This window comes from Salvelinus namaycush, chromosome 13 (assembly GCF_016432855.1).
Source record: "Salvelinus namaycush isolate Seneca chromosome 13, SaNama_1.0, whole genome shotgun sequence".
Taxonomy (NCBI): Eukaryota; Metazoa; Chordata; class Actinopteri; order Salmoniformes; family Salmonidae; genus Salvelinus; species Salvelinus namaycush.
Window position 1 is genome coordinate 2,950,214 of NC_052319.1, and position 19,276 is coordinate 2,969,489.

Below are 19,276 nucleotides of genomic sequence, written 5' to 3' on the forward strand. Positions count from 1 at the left end.
CCCTGGTTGTTATATGACCCTGAGGGTCATCTACGAACGTTGGAACATCTAGAAAAACAATAAGGGGCACATGTGCTCTTAAATGTCCACTCAGAGCATGATACCTCTATAATTTTGTTCCTAGGTTTATGACTTCTAGGGCATGTTTCCAAGAGGCTGTGCTGAGGCATATGCATTGATAGGTCTTAGATTTTATAGCCAGGGTATCTGTAAAATACATTGTGACAACTATTGAAGATGCAAAAAGGGGTTTTCAGAAATACATTTGTTTGACAGATTTGTATTATGTTATTAATATTATGTTACATGCGAGACATGTCAACGTATTTTATTCAGCTCTCAATTTAGGATAATGCTGTTTATTTTGTACTTTACTTAAACTGTATCATTTATCGTGTCTCATACCAGACTAATACACTACCGAGCAATGTAAACAGATGTGGAATTAATCCCATAACAGGTGTGTGTCTTTTTGGGATCAATAATTGATCAAGAATACCAATAGGCTTGATCTGATCCTCAACCCTATTACGACATCTTATAATGCACAGTCATATGCAAAACCATAAAACTCCGACAAGAAAACAATGAAAATCTTAACATGACTACATGCATTGTCATTATTTTAGTTACCATCCACCAATGGTTGAATTGGGTACTTTTTCTTTGTATATGCACCGAGCCTCCAAGTGGCTGGAGCCATGCAACAGGCTAAATTAAAAAGACCCATATAAACAGTATGTGAAAAGATGGGGTCAAATGTAATTTTTATGTTGTTTTTTTGTTACAACCAACAGGTCTTCCTAACATTTGACATAACTAGTAAGCCTTACATCCTGAATGTATAGGGGCTCCCAAATATGGACCTGGGAACAGACGGGAGGGGTGGGACCACAAGCCCTTCTAAGTAATTGACCCGAGAACATAATTGATATATTGTAATTTAAAGCAATGACCCATAAGAGAACACGGGATCAAGGCAATGCAGGACCCATATAGAATTAAAACAACAGTATTCTTAATGAGAAATATAATCTAATAAACAAATGTCTGCATAATGAAAGACATGAAAACTGTATCTAACATTGTATTTAGATATGTATAAAACGTTGATATTGTCAGTGAGGTCACTGAGACTAACAATAGACAATAGTTATTGTGGGAGGTTTAGAGTTAAAATATATGGGAAGGATCAGGAATGTTAGAGATTTGGTCACAGTGGGGATTTTGAAAGAGGGAGATTAGAACCCCAAAGTGATAAGGGGTAAGAAAGATCCTAAAGGTAATTTCATATTTCGGTTTAGGGGGTTAATAACTTTATGGAAAACAATATTCACACTATGTGGATTAGAAACATGTACATACATAGAGAAACATCACATCAAGATGTAACAGGGATGAGTGGCGATTCAATGTACAACAGGAGTCTTCTGTAACATGCAATACGTGTTAAATATGTTTTACATACATCCATGACTGAATGGTTTCACAAACTCCCTTTAAAGGTTTCGTAAGAAAGTTGTAACAGGCCTCATTCAACAGTCTAGAGATTAACCTAGAGACACCAAAACATCAACGTTTAGAGCAGCTTGGAGATTATGACCCATGTAAGGGGCAAAGAGCTGATTTACCTAACTCTGTACAGACCAAAGGAATTTCCAGAGTTAGCAAACCCTGACACTGGGTATGATAACTCTGACTCGTACGTCTAATTATTATTGTAGATGTTAACAACCGAGGGAGTTTACAGTAGGTCAAAGGGATGTATAAAGGCAAAGAGAGCAACAAATTGACATACATGACCTCATAGCAAAGAGTCACTGATGTTTTTATATACAAAACTAGGCATATACAGAAGACAGGTGTTCTGGAGTATTTGCTTTTTAAATCCACGATTAAATAAGAAAATTGCGCTTTGGTAGCGTCATCATAGCTCTCCATAAAGTAGGATTTCCTTCCCGGGTACATCTGCTGAGCTAGAGTTTAATTTGTAGTTTGTCTCTAGGGTTTTTGAATAAAACCATGTAATATGTCTCTTGTGAAAATTGAGATGGGGTACATATATTATGTATTTCAATTTCTTACACATTTTTAATAATACTTCTGAGTTGTAGATTTTTGTATCATCTCTACTATATCTGTCATGTTACTGTGGTCTTTTTTTAAGTCAATAAACATGTGTGTAGAGTGTACATTTTTGTTTCACAGTAGATTTGTTTAAGCCCACCAAGAAACACCTGACTTACCCCACAGCATTAATTAATAAGCTGGGTAGAAAATGAATCTGTTTAAGTCATAAGTAAAGGCCTTTCAAAAAGAGGCTGGCATGATTGACTGTCCACTGATATTGGTGTAATTTCTCACCCCTTGTGGCTGTATGAAAGTTAATTTCCCCTCAGGCACACACATTTGTTCTTTGATATTATGAAGGTCATTTGTGAAGAAAGTACTTTTCCTCACATCTCTTTACATTGCTTATGCATATTCAGTGGCCTGACTGCATCCAGACTATGTCAAAAGCCCATCCTGGTAGATCTGAATCTAATGCAGCTTGGAGTGATCGGATGACAGAAGTCACATTTAGGTGCCATGTGTAACTGAGGCCATAGATGCTCCATATCCATTACTTTGAGAGTTGTATATAATATGACTAAATGTGTTTCTGTGTTGCAGGGGCAGTCAAGAAATGGAACGGCAAGGCCACAGAACATGAGAATATCAGAGCTGTGGGAGACCACCTCAAGCCCCTGGTAGAGCCGGAGGTGGTGTTTACCACTCCATCACGCCTTCAGCAGGCTGGAAAGTGGGATTGGTACTGTTTTTCATACTAAGATGGACCAAGATACTTGTTGCTTTTACACATATTTGTTCATGGGTTTGACATGAGTCTTGATTGGTCGGTCATTGGGTTCATTTGTCTTACAATATGTTCAAATCAAATCAAGCTTTATTTATACAGTACATTTCAGACATGCATGCAACACAAAGGCTTCATAGGAAAAAACGGAAAATAAACAAATATTTAGTATACAAACATAAGACTAAACTGAAAGACTAATGAGCATTGATTAAAATATTAATTGGATGCAATATCCAATCCAAAATATAGGCTTGTTTTTTAGGAGGGGTTCTGAAAGACACTATGGGGGTGTCCACTGGAAGTTGACTAGACCTAAAAGACACCCACCATGAGACCCACTAAATCTGCCCAAGAGGCAAACAAAATAAAAACCCACACCAAACTTAAAGACAGGAAGTAAACCAAAAGGTTAGCGCAACTAAAAGGGTTGACTGTCCACATCTATCAAGACAACTGGAGCACTGGGCCAGACACTCTTAAATAGAACCTGGACCAGCTCAGGTGAAACACCTTCCCACTAACGAGATGGACAAGACAGCACAGGTTTAACACATACTGACTAACGAGGTGACACCAATCAGTGCCCCCTACGTGCTAACGAGCTATACGTGCTAAAGTCCAACCTCAAAACATAAATGCAAAAACCAAAGCCTGTAACACCTGGCTGACAACAATAAAAAATATATATTTAAAAAAACATGTAATTCTAAATATATTTTTCTACAATGTAATGGCTTGCTTCTAGAACTCTCGTCCCCTTGAAACGAGCCCAAACAAAACTCATCTCCAATACAGAAAAAGTGCAGTCAAAATCAATTGGCATCCATGGTAACGCACTGGCTAAACGCAAAACACAAATCTTTTTGACTGCCCACCCTTGAGACAATCAGCAACCAAGTTGTCCTTACCACGGACATGTCTGATTTCAAGAGGATACTCCTGCAATATCCGTAGTAACTTTCCACCTCACTGCGGAGTTCTCTCTTTTCAGGGTTCACTCGGTAGGCATGTTGTTGGATCAGGGCCTAGTCCCCAATGTCATGCTCTAGTACATTTGGGTTGGCACGTGTGAGAATTAACCCTGATATTATAAAAGCAGGGCAACAATGTCAATATAATTATACCCGAAAATTATTAGTTGGTTGCATAAATAATGATGATTACTAAATGTTACATGAATTGTAAATATGAAATATCAAAACCAAATGTACACCCCTTTGTTAATTTTGAGTTGGCAACAATTCACTTAATGGTGATGCATGGAATAATAACACATGACAGTCAGCTACATTTTGGAGTGATGCATTTAAATGTAGGGGTCGCTAAACAATGGAACGCAACACTTATTTGTCATCACTCATCGATATCATGTTCAAATCAATTGTGCGAGAGGAGGGAGATGAGGTTGCACACCCTGTTAAAACTAACAGCTCAAAAACGACACGGAATCTGGGAATAATGTGTACATCACTGGTTAGAGGACAATTTGAAGATAACAGCTAGCTACATTTTGAAGTGTTGCATTTTGATTCAAGTGGGTCACCAACGTGGTAAACAGCTAACTACATTTTGAAGAGTTGCATTTTGATTCAAGTGGGTCACCAACGTGGTAAACAGCTAGCTACATTTTGAAGTGTTCCATTTTGATTCAAGTGGGTCACCAACGTGATAAGTGTAACTCACTTTTTGTTAAATCACATAAATAGTACTCTTCCATTTCAGAGCCTGGATTTTTCCCTAGGCTAATATCCCTATCATGCTGAAATATATTGAATGGGGCAAACGTTTAGGGTTCTACATTGTGAAATTCCTTAAAAAACTCCAAATACAATGTTAAAAACATTCTAAATTGTTATTTCATTGATCTCACCAAATAACTCCTTCATGTATGTATTTTCTGATGTTTGATCAGAAATCTTTTACGAGTGTATCTCTTTTCACACTGATCACAGCTATAAGGTTTCTCTCCTGTGTGTGTTCTCTTGTGTACCTTCAGATCACTAGATGTAGTAAAACTCTTCCCACATTGATCACAGCTATAAGGTTTCTCTCCTGTGTGTACTCGCTGGTGTCTGGTCAGATGGCTAGATGCAGTATAACTCCTCTCACATTCATCACAGCTATAAGGTTTGTCTCCTGTGTGTACTCTCTGGTGTGTAGTCAGATGGCTAGATGTATTAAAATTCTTCCCACATTCATTACAGCTATAAGGTTTCTCTCCTGTGTGTGTCCGCTGGTGTATAGTCAGATTGCCAGATGTAATAAAACTCTTCCCACACTGATCACAGCTGTAAGGTTTCTCACCTGTGTGTGTTTTCTGGTGCAGCTTCAACGTCTGTGACGTTGAAAAGCTTTTCCAACAATTTGAACAGTGGTAAAATTTCTCTCCTGTGTGTACTCGCTGGTGTGAAGTCAGCTGGCTAGATGTAATAAAACTCTTCCCACATTGATTACAGCTATAAGGCTTCTCTCCTGTGTGTGTCCGCTGGTGTATAGTCAGATTGCTAGATGCAATAAAACTCTTCCCACATTGATCACAGCTAAAAGGTTTCTCTCCAGTGTGTGTTCTCTGGTGTACTGTCAGATCGCTAGATTGAACAAAACTCTTTCCACATTGATCACAGCTATAAGGTTTCTCTCCAGTGTGAATTCTCATGTGTACTTTTAGTGATTTTAACCTTAAATAACTCTTCCCACATTGATTACAACTATGAGATTTCTCTCCTGTGTGTGTTCTCTGCTGCAGCTTCAAAATCTGTGATGTTGAACAATCTGAACAGTGGTGAGATTTCTCTCCTGTGTGTACACGCTGGTGTATTTTAAGGTCTGATGAATATTTGCAATGTTTCCCACAATCAGAGCAGCAATGAGGTTTCTTTCCTGTGGGTCTCCGCTGGTTTTTCTTTAGGTGTTCTGTTGTGGAGAGACTCTTCTCTGCCTCGTCAGCATCATTATGTTGTTGAGGCTCCACAGAGGATCCACGATAGTCACATCTCTCTCCTGTGTGAACAACAAAGTCAGACAGATGGTTAAAGGCCCACAACAGCAGAAATCCACTGTTTATTTGAGGTAAAAGGTGATGCCCAGAGCAGGGCCATGAAGTTGTACAACAAATGACGTCTGTTAAATTATTTGACAATTATTTGCCGCCCTATGAAAATCAACCCAGAGGACCCCCGGGTGACTATACACAAATCTACCCTCTCATACCACGGACAGAAGAAAATGGAGATGCAACCACAATTATCCTCAAGGTGACTCAGATGAAGGCGGTGGAAGACACAACAGCAGCAAAAAGCGGCATGAGAACAATAGAATTGGATGAAAAAAGAATGCACAGTTCCTGGAGCGAGTTTTCCCTCGCCACGTCAATTCACTCCACAAAAAGGAACAGACTGGAAGATCCTAGACATATGGCCGCCTGTAAAAAACACAATTTACTACAGAAGCAAAAGAAAAGTACAATGTGTGACCTATTCAGAGAGCAAGAAAAGGAGGACACTGCACTGAAGAAGGCCCAGCTTGCACAGATCGAGACAGGAAGTGGTGGTTTTACTCACAATATGATGGCTGCTCAAAGTTGTTTCTACAGGCTCACCACAACCACAGCCTGCAGCTCCCCCACAGTCACATCAGTCACACCCGTGAACCTGGTGCCTGTAGGGTATGTGCTTTTCAGCTTGTGAATTGGGGGAAGGCCCTTACTGTCTACTCAGACTCAGCATATGCTAGTGGGGTTTGGAGAGCAAGAGGGTTTACTAATAGGTCTGGCTTATGGCTACATCTTTTGTCTGGCATGCCCTGTTAACCATCAATCATGATCTCTACTGTTTGCCGATTGGCTCATGGTGTGAGCCATTCGTCAAAGGGGGATATGGTGGAGAAGATTTCGGCCCAATGGTTTTGCCAAAAATTTGAATCAGCACGTGAAAAAAGATATATATTTAGAAAGTTAATTTATTGTTGCACGACGTGTTTATTATATAACATAGACATGGGAACTCCACTGCAACCAGGGAAGTTCCCCACTCCAAAATGACCTTTTGTCCACCTTGCTATAGATTTCATAGACATGATAGAGCGAAAAGAAAGAAAGAGATACTGCCTGGTGATAATTGACAGGTTCACCAGGTGGGTGGAAGCATTTCCCACCAGGTGGGTGGAAGCATTTCCCACCACCAACTGCGACGCGTGAACAGTTGCAGAATTGCTAGTCAGGGAAATTATACTCAGGTTGGGAGTGCCTGAGGTTTTGTCTGCAGACAATGGGACCCATCTCATAGGAGATGTGGTTGCCCAAGTGGCCAAAATGATGGGTGTTGTTGACCAGAAGTTTGAGTCCATCTATCACCCGTGGAGTAACGGGATTACAGAGAGGGTTAATTAGATGATCAAAGGGGGCTTGCAAAAGCCTGCCATTCCACAAAAATGAGCTGGGTGGAATGCTTGCCCCTTGTCCTCATGAAAATGTGCAGCAGCCTTAACAAAGGTACACCTTATGAGATGTTAACAAGATGACCAATGAATATTCCAGGGGTGAGACCTATGACTGACCGACAGATAGAAATAACTGAGACAGTGTGACCATCTTGAGTACATGAAGGAACTAACCTCTGTTGTAAGTTTTCTCCACTCTCACACTAGTAAAGCAAACGAGGTTCCCCCAGGTGAAGACCCTGACGAGCTTCCCATAAACGTTGGAGACTGGGTCAAACTGCAAGTCCATAAGAGAAAATGGAACCAGCCAAGATGGATGGGACCCTTCCAGGTGACCATGGCAACAAAAGAGGCTGAGATCCACCGATGAGGAGGAGCCAGAGGAGAAACGGGGAAGACCATAGCCAGAGGGCCGAGACCAAAGGCCAGAAGAACCAACAGAGGGTTCAGCCACAGAACCCAAAGAGTCATCAGATGTCGAGGACACCATCATACACACACTATGGTTGTGAAACAAGAAAATCGCAACCATGGAAATACACATGCAGGGTATTTATTGTTCTCCAAATCCTACTCGTTCCCTTTGTGGACGGGGATGTGGAGAATAATAAATGGGTGAAAGCAGTGACGTACATAGGATTACAGGGGAAGGGGAACACATCTGGCATATGGGTAATGCAACAGGTGACAGGTGTAAACTTTTCCAGGATGAAGGAAGGCATGGCAGCACCTTTTGGATGGATGTGGGTATGACAGGGATACCTCACTTTACCTCCTGGATGGGGGGGGTGTTATTATTTGGGGAGAACAGAAATGTATATGTTAAGAATTCCAGTCACCCATCTTTTCAATGAGACAGGTAAAACCAACTCCTGGGAACTGAAGCGTGCCAAACGACTCATCCCAAACAATTAGGAAGCCTATGGTCATGTCCTACGCCCGGTTGAGATTCTTGGTATGTCAGTCATACCCTGCTGGGGTGTGGCTGTCCTGGGAAAGTGGGTGAATAATTGAACCTATTCTTTACAGGCCCATATGAGTTTAACAATCCCAGGATTTAGCCAACTCTCATTAGATGTCGAAAATCTGAAAGCAGTCGTCAGCCGCCATGAGTTGGCTTTAGATTATCTTTTGGCGAAGGAAGGAGGACACTAACGTACTAGGTATTATTGATCCTGAAAATTGTGTTATGCTCCTCCCTAACTCCTCTGAGAATATGACTGCGATAATTGATATGATTGCTGATTTTAGTAAAACTCTCAAAATCAGAAAAATCTGTCTTTGACAAAACTGGTGACTGGTTTAATGCTAAATTTGGAACCGTAATGGGGAAAGTTATGTTAACTTTGTTTTCATTGTTTATTCCTGTACTTGTAGGAGGATTGGTGATTTTGGCTACTGTTTGTATTTGTAAGAGAATGACTGTAACTGCTCTTGAACATGCTGGAGTGATGGTGTTGGTGGAAGCTGATACAAATCATGCTGAAGGTGAGACAGGTACATTTCTGGTTTCTCTTAATCCCATTGTCCATCCAACTCATGAGGTTCTTCCCAGGACTCAGGAGGAATGGGAATATAGTCAGACTCACCCCAGCAGCATTCCAGGAACCTCAGGAGTTGTTTCTCCCTTTAGCAGGCTGGGATCAAATGGATCCTGGGGTTTTGCCAACTCTGTTTGATTTCAGAGGAGAATATTATGATTGAACCTGTGAGACTTATTAGTCTCAGCGGGGGGAATGTAGGGGGTGGGTCCCAAAGACCCTCCCCATTATTGATTAAGGGGACTTTAAGATCCATATGTTTTGCTGCAGGCCTTATAATACGATACTGTTGCTATGTGTCTAAAAACTCTGCCACTATACGTTGCACAAGCATCTATATTAGTATTTGTGGTTAAGCCCTGGCTGTTGTGAGAGAGTGCTTGCAGGCTAGGTCTGAGTCAGACCGAAACTAGATAAAGAGAAGTAACCACTGTCTGGTTTTGACATTTTGTTCTTGTGTGACAGTGGACAATTCTAAGAAATTCAGAGAAGCTACTGTACTAGGTTGCCTTATAAGGTAACCTCAGCTTATTGATACACACATACATTGACGTAGGTGATCAGACCACTAGGGAGTGATCACATGTATAAAATCAGCTGTGCCCTTACTCGGAAACATGCGTTATGTTCCTGTTGTCAACTTCTGTCTGCAATTACATTAAATAAAGGTTTGATTGATTTACTTAAAGAAGATATTGTCTGACAGCTGATTTCACCAATAAGCCAAAGAGGCACCTACCCCGACAACGCTAATGCGGAACCGCTAGTTTTGGATGAAGGTTCTGGTTTTTCACAGTGTTCTGAATATTACAACTTTGGATTATAATTGTAAGGCTCGTTTGAATCTCCTGCTTAATATAATGTTTGTGTTATTGCCGCAAGTCAACTGCATTATACTTCAACAAGTAAAATGCTCTTTGGCTAGCTTTTCCATCAGCCTTACAATGAGTGTTTGTACACTTTGTGTATGCCAAATTGACCCATAACTTCACCTAACAACAACATAGACCTACTGTAGGACCCATAACTTCAACTAACAACAACATACACCTACTGTAGGACGCATAACTTAACTTAACAACAACATAGACCTAGGACTATAAATCATTGAATATTTCAGGTGAAAAACGGAAACTAAAAATGTCTTAGTCATGACATTTCATAACCAGATAATTTTGTGAATAATCCCACTAGGCTACTCGATAATGTGTTGTCATTCTAAATGTCCTGAAAAAAGGAAAATAGCTCTGTATGTTGTACAATAGCCTATCCATCAAGGAAAAAGTCTCTACACTTTATGCGCTAAGTATCTCTGTGTCCAAACAGACTAACGAGACCCTACTGGAAATCAAGTAGACAATAACACATTATAAACATCAATTTGTTTAGGGAGGTTGGATCCAACGTGGAGCATGGCATAACTGTCTTTAAGATGGAGCCAGAGAGCAAGGCTGACGTTTTACGTATTCCCAACCAATTGTGTTTTTTTTTTATTGTTTCTTTGCAACTTATTTTTTTACTTATTTTGTACATAATGTTGTAGCTACCGTCTCTTATGACCGAAAATAACTTCTGGACATCAGAACTGCGATTACTCACCTCAGATTTGCAGAATCCTTTTTATCCTTTAACGAGTCCGACGAGCCCGAGGTGAATGATATACTGCTTTCCCGAGAACAGGCCCAGATCCCCGTTATTTGCGTGAAGAGAAGGCGGAGAAATAGGGGCCAAAGGGCAGGCTGCCTTCTGCGAATTCGTAGGTGATCGAATAAACCCCCACTTCCTTCCATTCTGCTAGCAAACGTGCAATCTTTGGAAAATAACATTGATGACTTCAAAGACTAAACTACCAACGGAACATTCAAAACTGTAATATCTTATGATTCACGGAGCCGTGGCTAAACGACAACATTATCAACATACAGCTGGATGGTTATACGCTGCACCGGCAGGATAGAACAGCGGCGTCTGGTAAGACAAGGGACGGCAGACTATGTATTTTGTAAATAACAGATGGTCCACGATATCTAAGGAAGCCTCGAGCTATTGCTCGCCTGAGGTGTAGATCACACAATCTATCTAGAGAGTTTATCTGTATTTTTCGTAGCTGTTTACATACCACCACAGACTGAGGCTGGCACTAAGACCGTATTGAATGAGCTGTATTCCACCATAAACAAACAGGAAAACGCTCACCCAGAGGCAGTGTTCCTAGTAGCCAGGGACTTTAATGCAGGGAAACTTAAATCCGTCTTACCAAATTTCTATCAGCATGTTAAATGTGCAACCAGAGGGAAAACAACTCTGGACCACCTTTACTCCACACACAGAGATGCATACAAAGCTCCCCCCCCCCTTCATTTGGCAAATCTGACCATAATTTTATCCTCCTGATTCCTGCTTACAAGCAAAAATTAAAGCAGGAAGCACCAGTGACTCCATTAATAAGAAAGTGGTCAGATGAAGCAGATGCTAAGCTACAGGACTGTTTTGCAGCACAGACTGGAATATGTTCCTGGATTCCTCCGATGGCATTCAGGAGTACACCACAACAGTCATTGGCTTCATCAATAAGTGCATCGATGACGTCTTCCCCACAGTGACCGTACGTACATACCCCAATCAGAAGCCATGAATTACAGGCAACATCCGCACTGAGCTAAAGGCTAGAGCTGCCGCTTTCAAGGAGTGGGACTCTAACACGGAAGCTTATAAGAAATCCCACTATGCCCTCCGACAAACCATCAAACAGGCAAAGTGTCAATACAGGACTAAGATCCAATCGTACTACACTGGCTCTGACGCTCGTTGGATGTGGCAGGGCTTGCAAACCATTAGACTACAAAGGGAAGCACAGCCGATAGATGCCCAGTGACAAAAGAGCTAAACTATGGAAAATAACACTGAAACATGCATGAGAGCACCAGCTGTTCCGGAAGACTGTGTGATCACGCCCTACGCAACCGATGTGAGTAAGACTTTTAAAAAGGTCAACATTCACAAGGCCGTAGGGCCAGACAGATTACCAGGATGTGTACTGCGAGCATGCGCTGACCAACCGGCAAGTGTCTTCACTGATATTTTCAACCTCTTCCTGTCCGAGTCTGTAATACCAACATGTTTAAAGCAGACCACCATAGTCCCTGTGCCCAAGAACACTAAGGTAACCTGCCTAAATGACTACCGAACCGTAGCACTGACGTCTGTAGCCACGAAGTGCTTTGAAAGGCTGGTCACGGCTCACAACACCATTATCCCAGAAACCCAAGACCCACTCCAATTTGCATACCACCCAAACAGATCCACAGATGATGCAATCTCTATTGCACTCCACACTGCCCTTTCCCGCCTGGACAAAAGGAACACCCATGTCAAAATGCTATTCATTGACTACAGCTCAGCGTTCAACACCATCATGCCCTCAAAGCTAATCAATAAACTATGGAACCTGGGACTAAACACCTCCCTCTGCAACTGGATCCTGGACTTCCTGACGGGCCGCCACGCTGATCCTCAACACAGGGGCCCCTAAGGGATGCGTGCTCAGTCCCCTCTTGTACTCCCTGTTCACTCATGACTGCACAGCCAGGCACGACTCCAACACCATCATTAAATTTGCCGATGACACAACAGTGGTAGGCCTGATCAACGACAAGACTATTGGGAAGTCAGAGACCTGGCCGTGTGGTGCAAGTACAACAACCTCTCCCTCAACGTGATCAAGACTAAGGAGATGATTGTGGACTACAGGAAAAAGAGGACTGAGCACGCCCCCATTCTCATCGACGAGGCTGTAGTGGAGCAGGTCACCACATCACCAACAAACTCACATGGTCTAAGCACACCAAGAGAGTTGTGAAAAAGGCACAACAAATCTTATTTCCCCTCAGGAGACTGAAAAGATTTGGCATGGGTCCTCAGATCTTCAAAAGGTTCTACAGCTGCACCATCAATAGCATCCTGACTGGTTGCATCACTGCCTGGTATGGCAACTGCTCGGCCTCTGACCGCGAGGCACTACAGAGGGTAGTGCGAATGGCCCAGTACATCACTGGGGCCAAGCTTCCTGCCATCCAGGACCTCTATACCAGGCTGTGTCAGAGGAAGGCACTAAAAATTGTCAAAGACTCCAGCCACCCTAGTCATAGTCTGTTCTCCCTGCTACCGCTTCTAAACAGCTTCTACCCCCAAGCCATAAGACTCCTGAACATCTAATCAAATGGCTACCCAGACTATTTGCATTGCCCCCCCCCCCCACCTTTTTACACTGCTGCTACTCTCTGATGTTATCATCTATGCATAGTCACTTTAACTCTACCTACATGTACATATTACCTCAACTAACCGGTGCCCCCGCACAGTTGTTGAGACTGAGTGGACGATGGTGAAGAACAGTGGAGTGAAAAAGGCTAAAGTTGGTAATGAACAGCAGTTTATGGTTGGAGTGGGAATTATCAGCAAGGATGTTTTTTGGGTGACCTGTTTGCAGTCTCAAAGATGATGAAGGATGAATTGGGTAAAGTGGAATCGGTTCGAGTGACCAAGAGTGGTATGATGCTGATTGTGTGTCAACAGCACAAAAGGAGAAAGCTTATTGTGGTTTAGGGATAACATTTCAGGTAGACACACGTTGATTAAAACAAATGATAGATGGAAGGTTTTACTGTAGTTTGGTAAGTGATTCTCCCAACTTATGAAACCTGGGTAAGTGAGATATACAGAAGCCATTGCAATGTTACAATCGTAAAAAGTTTGGACATGTTGCAAGTGTTTGCTGAAGGAATAAATATGTCAGATGAAGCATGTTGTAATTGTGATGGGAATCACGTTCCCAAGTTCCCGGAGTGCCATGTACGGATGAAGGATGTCACAGTAGCTAGGATCTGGTCTATCCAGCAGGTGTCCTATGTGGAGGCAGTGAAAATAGCTGAAGGAGTGAAGAGAGAGGAGAAGGTAGTGGATGTCCCACAGTCTGCAGTGAAGCCATGCAGGAGAAGGATCCCAACACACTAATAGTGAAGAAGGTGGACTTTGTTGTGTTTATAGTGCAAGTAAGAAATTGCACTAGTCAAACTGTTTATTTTTTATTTAATTTTTTGTAATTAGTATGATTTGTTCATCCAAAACCATATTTGTTTTGGGGGTATTTTTTACAACCCCGTACAGTAGGGGGCAGCAATACACCTGATGAGTGTAGTTTGACAATACACCTCAGAGAAGAAGACATGGTAGGAACCAAAGTGTTGGTCAGTGTTTCCAGGTGACCCTAATTAGATGTTACATTACATGTTTTCTTACTTCATGTAGCCGGCTAGCTAGCCAACATATTCATACTTCTCTGATAAGATACCGCTGCACAAACATGCTTATCTAGGCCTACACCAGCACTGGTACCAGGCAGTTTTAGCTAATTACGTTTGTGCTGACTCTTAATACATTTAGCAAGCTAGCTAGCCCGCTAGCATTATTTTAGCAACACCTTGCTAAGAAAATAATTGCCAGAATATTATACAATGACTTATCAACAGCACTAACAATTTGACCCCCACAGGAAATCTTCACTGGCAGTTATAGAAAGACCCATCTACTATATATCCATTGATTCTTGAAAAATATAACTTATAAATGCCTCAAATGTTTCAACTGTATTAACCCACCAGAAACCAAAACATGAACTCGTATAACGCCACTGTTTGTAAACAAGCACTGTATGGCTGAGGAGTAGGGTCAATCCAAGCGTTCTGACCTCACAACGACAGTAAAGCACCCAAGTTAACTGGCTAACGCTGAATAGCTTGCTAGACACAAATGAGATAAAACCTCACTCTTACCATTTTACTTGCACTAGCAGAGCTGGTTAGGCTGTTTTCATGTTATCCAGAGCGTTGGTGACTAACTGTGCTGCTGGCAACAATTTAATTTGAGCTTTTTTGCAGACGTTTACTGACACCTGGACATATTCAACGGGTGTTGAGCGCTAGTAAATTCATTATTCTGCTCTCTGGTACTCAGACGAGAGTGCTCTGAAATCGGAGTAGATAGCCAGAGCAAATTTATGAATGCACCCAAATTAAATGTCCAATGAGAAAGCACAACGACTAAGAACGACGTGAATAATCAGGTCAATAAACGTTGGGTAGTTAGTTAGAATATAGTTAATATACTGGCAAGTTTGTAGCCAACTAACGTTAGGTAGCTAGCTGACATACTGGTACATATGGCTGTAAAGATATGCTATGCGGTTTGTAAGGATAATGTAGCTAAAATAACATGTAACATAACTTATTTGAAAAGTCTTTACTTTATTACATTGCTCAACATTTGTCATAATTAGTTAAAGAAGTTCATTTGTATCCGCTCTCTCGTTGGACTTCGGCTGCATATTTTCCGCAATTTTCTTCAAATCTGAAAACGTTAAAGCCACGCCCATTTCCTGAAGAATTGCATTATGGGCCCAAAAGCACAGAAATAGTGTCCTCTGCATGTATACTTTGTATTTTGGCAAATGTAGTACGACATCCAGGAACTTTTGGCATACTAACTATATCATACTATGACAAATAAGCATACTATATGTAACGGATGTGAAATGGCTAGCTAGTTAGCGGTGGTGCGCGCTAATAGCGTTTCAATCGGTTACGTCACTTGCTTTGAGACCTTGAAGTAGTGGTTCCCCTTGCTCTGCAAGGGCCGCGGCCTTTGTGGAGCGGTGGGTGACTGTTGTTGATGTGTGCAGAGGGTCCCTGGTTCGCGCCCGGGTCGGGGCACGCCATAAAGTTAAACTGTTACATATATACTCAATTTACTTCACAAATAGTATGGTTAGTATGAGTATTCAAACACAGCTCAGGTCTCTGGGCAGCCATTTTGTTTCTGTTTTAAAGGATGTCCCTTTAAAAAAGCCACACATCAATCAAACAATCTGCAGTTCAAACAATAACAAAGCTGTAATTCCACCACTGTATTGGTAATAAGATGATGGATGAGGCTGGAGAAATGTAACTAGTTTCAAATTCATAGACAGACCTATGTATGCAAGGACTGACCATCCATGATATCAACATTATAGTTTTAACCATGTTGAGGCTATACAGTGTTAGTTTACATTTAGATTGTTTCTAAACATTGGAGTAAAAAAAGCTTATTTGGGGTTCTGATGGGGTACAACAGTTGAACTAAGCACATGAGGCATGTGTTATATTATTCAAGAATCAATGGCTAGAAATAAATAATTTAAAGTCAAAATGTGGATGTGGCAATTGTATATTTCCCCTTTCACACATCAGGTTAACAATTGTAGAGCTTGTGCCTCTGTTTTTAAGACAGTACTTACGAGTGTTAATCAGTGCAAGTTCATCATTAGAACCATTGGATGCCTTAAGATGCGTTTGGGAAACCGGGCCCAGATATCCAGTTTCCTCCTCTTCTTCCTTCTTCGATGTGACAGTCATCTCTCCCTCTTCCTCTTTCACTCCAAAAACTGCATCCTCCTCCTCCTCCTTCACTCTGAACACGTCTTTCTCTTCTTTAACTGTCACTCTGAACGCCTCTTCCTTTACTGTAACTTCCTCTTTCACTCTGAACGCGTCTTCCTCTTCTTTAACTGAAATGTCTTTCTCTTCTTCTTTAATTGTAACAGACTCACCCTCTACTTGTTTTCGTATTGTAATATCCTTCTCTTCCTCCTCCTCTTTCACGAGAGCCTCCTTCTCCGTCCAGCAGACCTCATCTTCTTCAGCAGGAGGAGAGTAGCTTAGTGAACTCATGGTCGGGATGTTAGCTAGCTAGGCTAATGCTAACTTAACCAGCCCGCTAGATGACTAAAAACAACAGCATCGTAAATATGAAATTAAATCGGATAACAAACTAGACGACAGAAGTAGGTTTAAAGCACAGTGGCTAATATACACTAAAGCGTCTAAAGAGCTTTATTGGTTCTGCTATTTTGTCTAGCAAGCTACGGAGGTGGCTGACTAACTGTTGCTGCGGTCGAAAGAAGCGTTCCGTCCACTAGATTATACGTCACACCAGCAACATTGCCTTAAAGTCTCATACCGCCATCTTCTGACTGGAGTGGGTAACGCAATTGAGTAAAATGTATACATGTATTTACATTTTCAGACAAAAAGTTAAACGGCAGGAAGCATGAGTTTTTACTCACCAGTGTAACAACACAGTGTGGTTAAAGACTTAGTAACTTAGTTGTATTGAAGATATGGTTACCTATATATACAAACAGTTATGTTTTTGCGTTATTACATATTTATTCACTTATTTCCAGATATCATCGAAACTACCCACAATGCACTATTTCTCAACGTCATATGGAGGATCTACTCTGTGCTACGGAGTTTGTATGCTAGCTCGGTAGCTAGCTCAAGCTTGCAAATGTTAGCCACACCTCATGCTTTCCATGTACTGTGTGGTTGTGTTATCTAGAGGGAAGCCGTTAGCACTGTAGGCTCTGGTGCCTTCTTGCCGTGGGCACAAAACGAAAGAGAAAATCAACCTGCTTGCTCCTTTTTGTTTTGTCAACTTTTCGGTAGGGATGTTACGTTTGATACCGGAGCTACGAGGCATGCGTCGAAATCGCTAAACTGTAAACTTCAAAGCAGTGTGCTGATGCCTGTTTCACTTTATCAGCAGCACGTGATTAACGACTTCTGAAGCTTCATTTCGTCGAACAACCACCTGATTGGTTTGGTATTGGGCTTGTTCGACACTGCAAGGGTAACCGATGTGAAATGGCTAGCTAGTTAGCGGTGGTGCCCGCTAATAGCGTTTCAATCGGTGACGTCACTCGCTCTGAGACCTTGAAGTAGTTGTTCCCCTTGCTCTGCAAGGGCTGCAGCTTTTGTGGCGCGAGGGGTAACGATGCTTCGTGGGTGTCAGTTGTTGATGTGTGCAGAGGGTCCGTGGTTCGAGCCCAGGTAGGGGCGAGGAGAGGGACGGAAGCTACACTGTTACACAGGCGACTGCCAACTGACTGATCTACAAATCACCTTACATCATAAATAACTACTCATTATTATTTATAAATCATTCAGCCAGTCACCATTTACTCACAATTCAGCATGGATTTGATGCTCTAGTAGATAACATAAAGGCTACGCTACGACGCTCAAAAGTTTGGGGTCAATTAGAAATGTCCTTGTGTTCCATGAAAACAGACATGAAATGAGTTGCATAATGAATAGGAAATATAGTCAAGACGTTGACAAGGTTATAAATAATGATTTATAATTGGAATAATAATTGTGTCCTTCAAACCTTGCTTTCATCAAAGAATCCTCCATTTAAAGCAATTACAGCCTTGCAGACCTTTGGTAATCTAGTTGTCAATTTGTTGAGGTAATCTGAAGAGATTTCACCCCATGCTTCCTGAAGCATCTCCCACAAGTTGGATTGGCTTGATGGGCACTTCTTACGTATCATACGGTCAAGCTGCTCCCACAACAGCTCAATAGGGTTGAGATCCGGTGACTGTGCTGACCACTCCGTTATAGACAGAATACCAGCTGACGGCTTCTTCCCTAAATAGTTCTTGCATAGTTTTGAGCTGTGCTTTGGGTCATTGTCCTGTTGTAGGAGGAAATTGGCTCCAATTAAGAGCCGTCCACAGGGTATGGCATGGCGTTGCAAAATGGAGTGATAGCCTTCCTTCTTCAAGATCCCTTTTACCCTGTATTAATCTCCCACTTTACCACAACCAAAGCACCCACAGACCATCACATTGCCAGCCACCATGCTTGACAGAAGGCGTCAAGCACTCCTCCAGCATCTTTTCATTTTTCTGGATCTCACGAATGTTCTTGTTTGTGATCCGAACCCCTCAAACTTAGATTCGTCTGTCCATAACACTTTTTTCCAATCTTCCTCTGCCCAACGTCTGTGTTATTTTGCCCATCTTAATCTTTTATTTTAAACGGTCTGAGATATGGCTTTTTCTTTGCAACTCTGCCTAGAAGGCCAACATCCCGGAGTCGCCTTTTCACTGTTGACGTTGAGACTGGTGTTTTGCGGGTACTATTTAATGAAGCTGCCAGTTGAGGACTTGTGAGGCGTCTGTTTCTCAAATTAGACACTAATGTACTTGTCCTCTTGCTCAGTTGTGTACTGGGGCCTCCTTCTATTCTGGTTAGGCCAGTTTGCGCTGTTCTGTGAGGGAGTAGGACACAGCATTGTACGAGATCTTCAGTTTCTTTGCAATTTCTCGCATGGAATAGCCTTAATTTCTCAGAAATAGAATAGACTAACGATTTTCAGAAGAAAATTATTTGTTTCTGGCCATTTTGAGCCTGTAATCGAACCCACAAATGCTGATGCTCCAGATACTCAAATAGTTTAAAGAAGGCCGGTTTTATTGCTTCTTTAATCAGAACAACAGTTTCCCGCTGTGCTAACATAATTGCAAAAGGGTTTTCTAATGATCAATTAG

At 41.7% G+C, this 19,276-nt stretch overlaps 1 protein-coding gene across 1 annotated transcript; it reads right to left on the reverse strand.

Moving 5' to 3' along the window:
* Window positions 1-4,506: 4,506 nt before the first annotated feature.
* LOC120057726 (zinc finger protein 501-like) lies at window positions 4,507-17,244 on the reverse strand. Its single transcript, XM_039006207.1, has 3 exons — window positions 17,240-17,244; window positions 16,172-16,272; window positions 4,507-5,860 (listed from the first exon to the last, which is right to left on the reverse strand). The coding sequence occupies exons 1-3, from the start codon at window positions 17,242-17,244 to the stop codon at window positions 4,743-4,745; spliced, it is 1,224 nt and encodes a 407-aa protein (XP_038862135.1). The 3' UTR covers window positions 4,507-4,742.
* Between the last annotated feature and the right edge of the window lie 2,032 nt (window positions 17,245-19,276).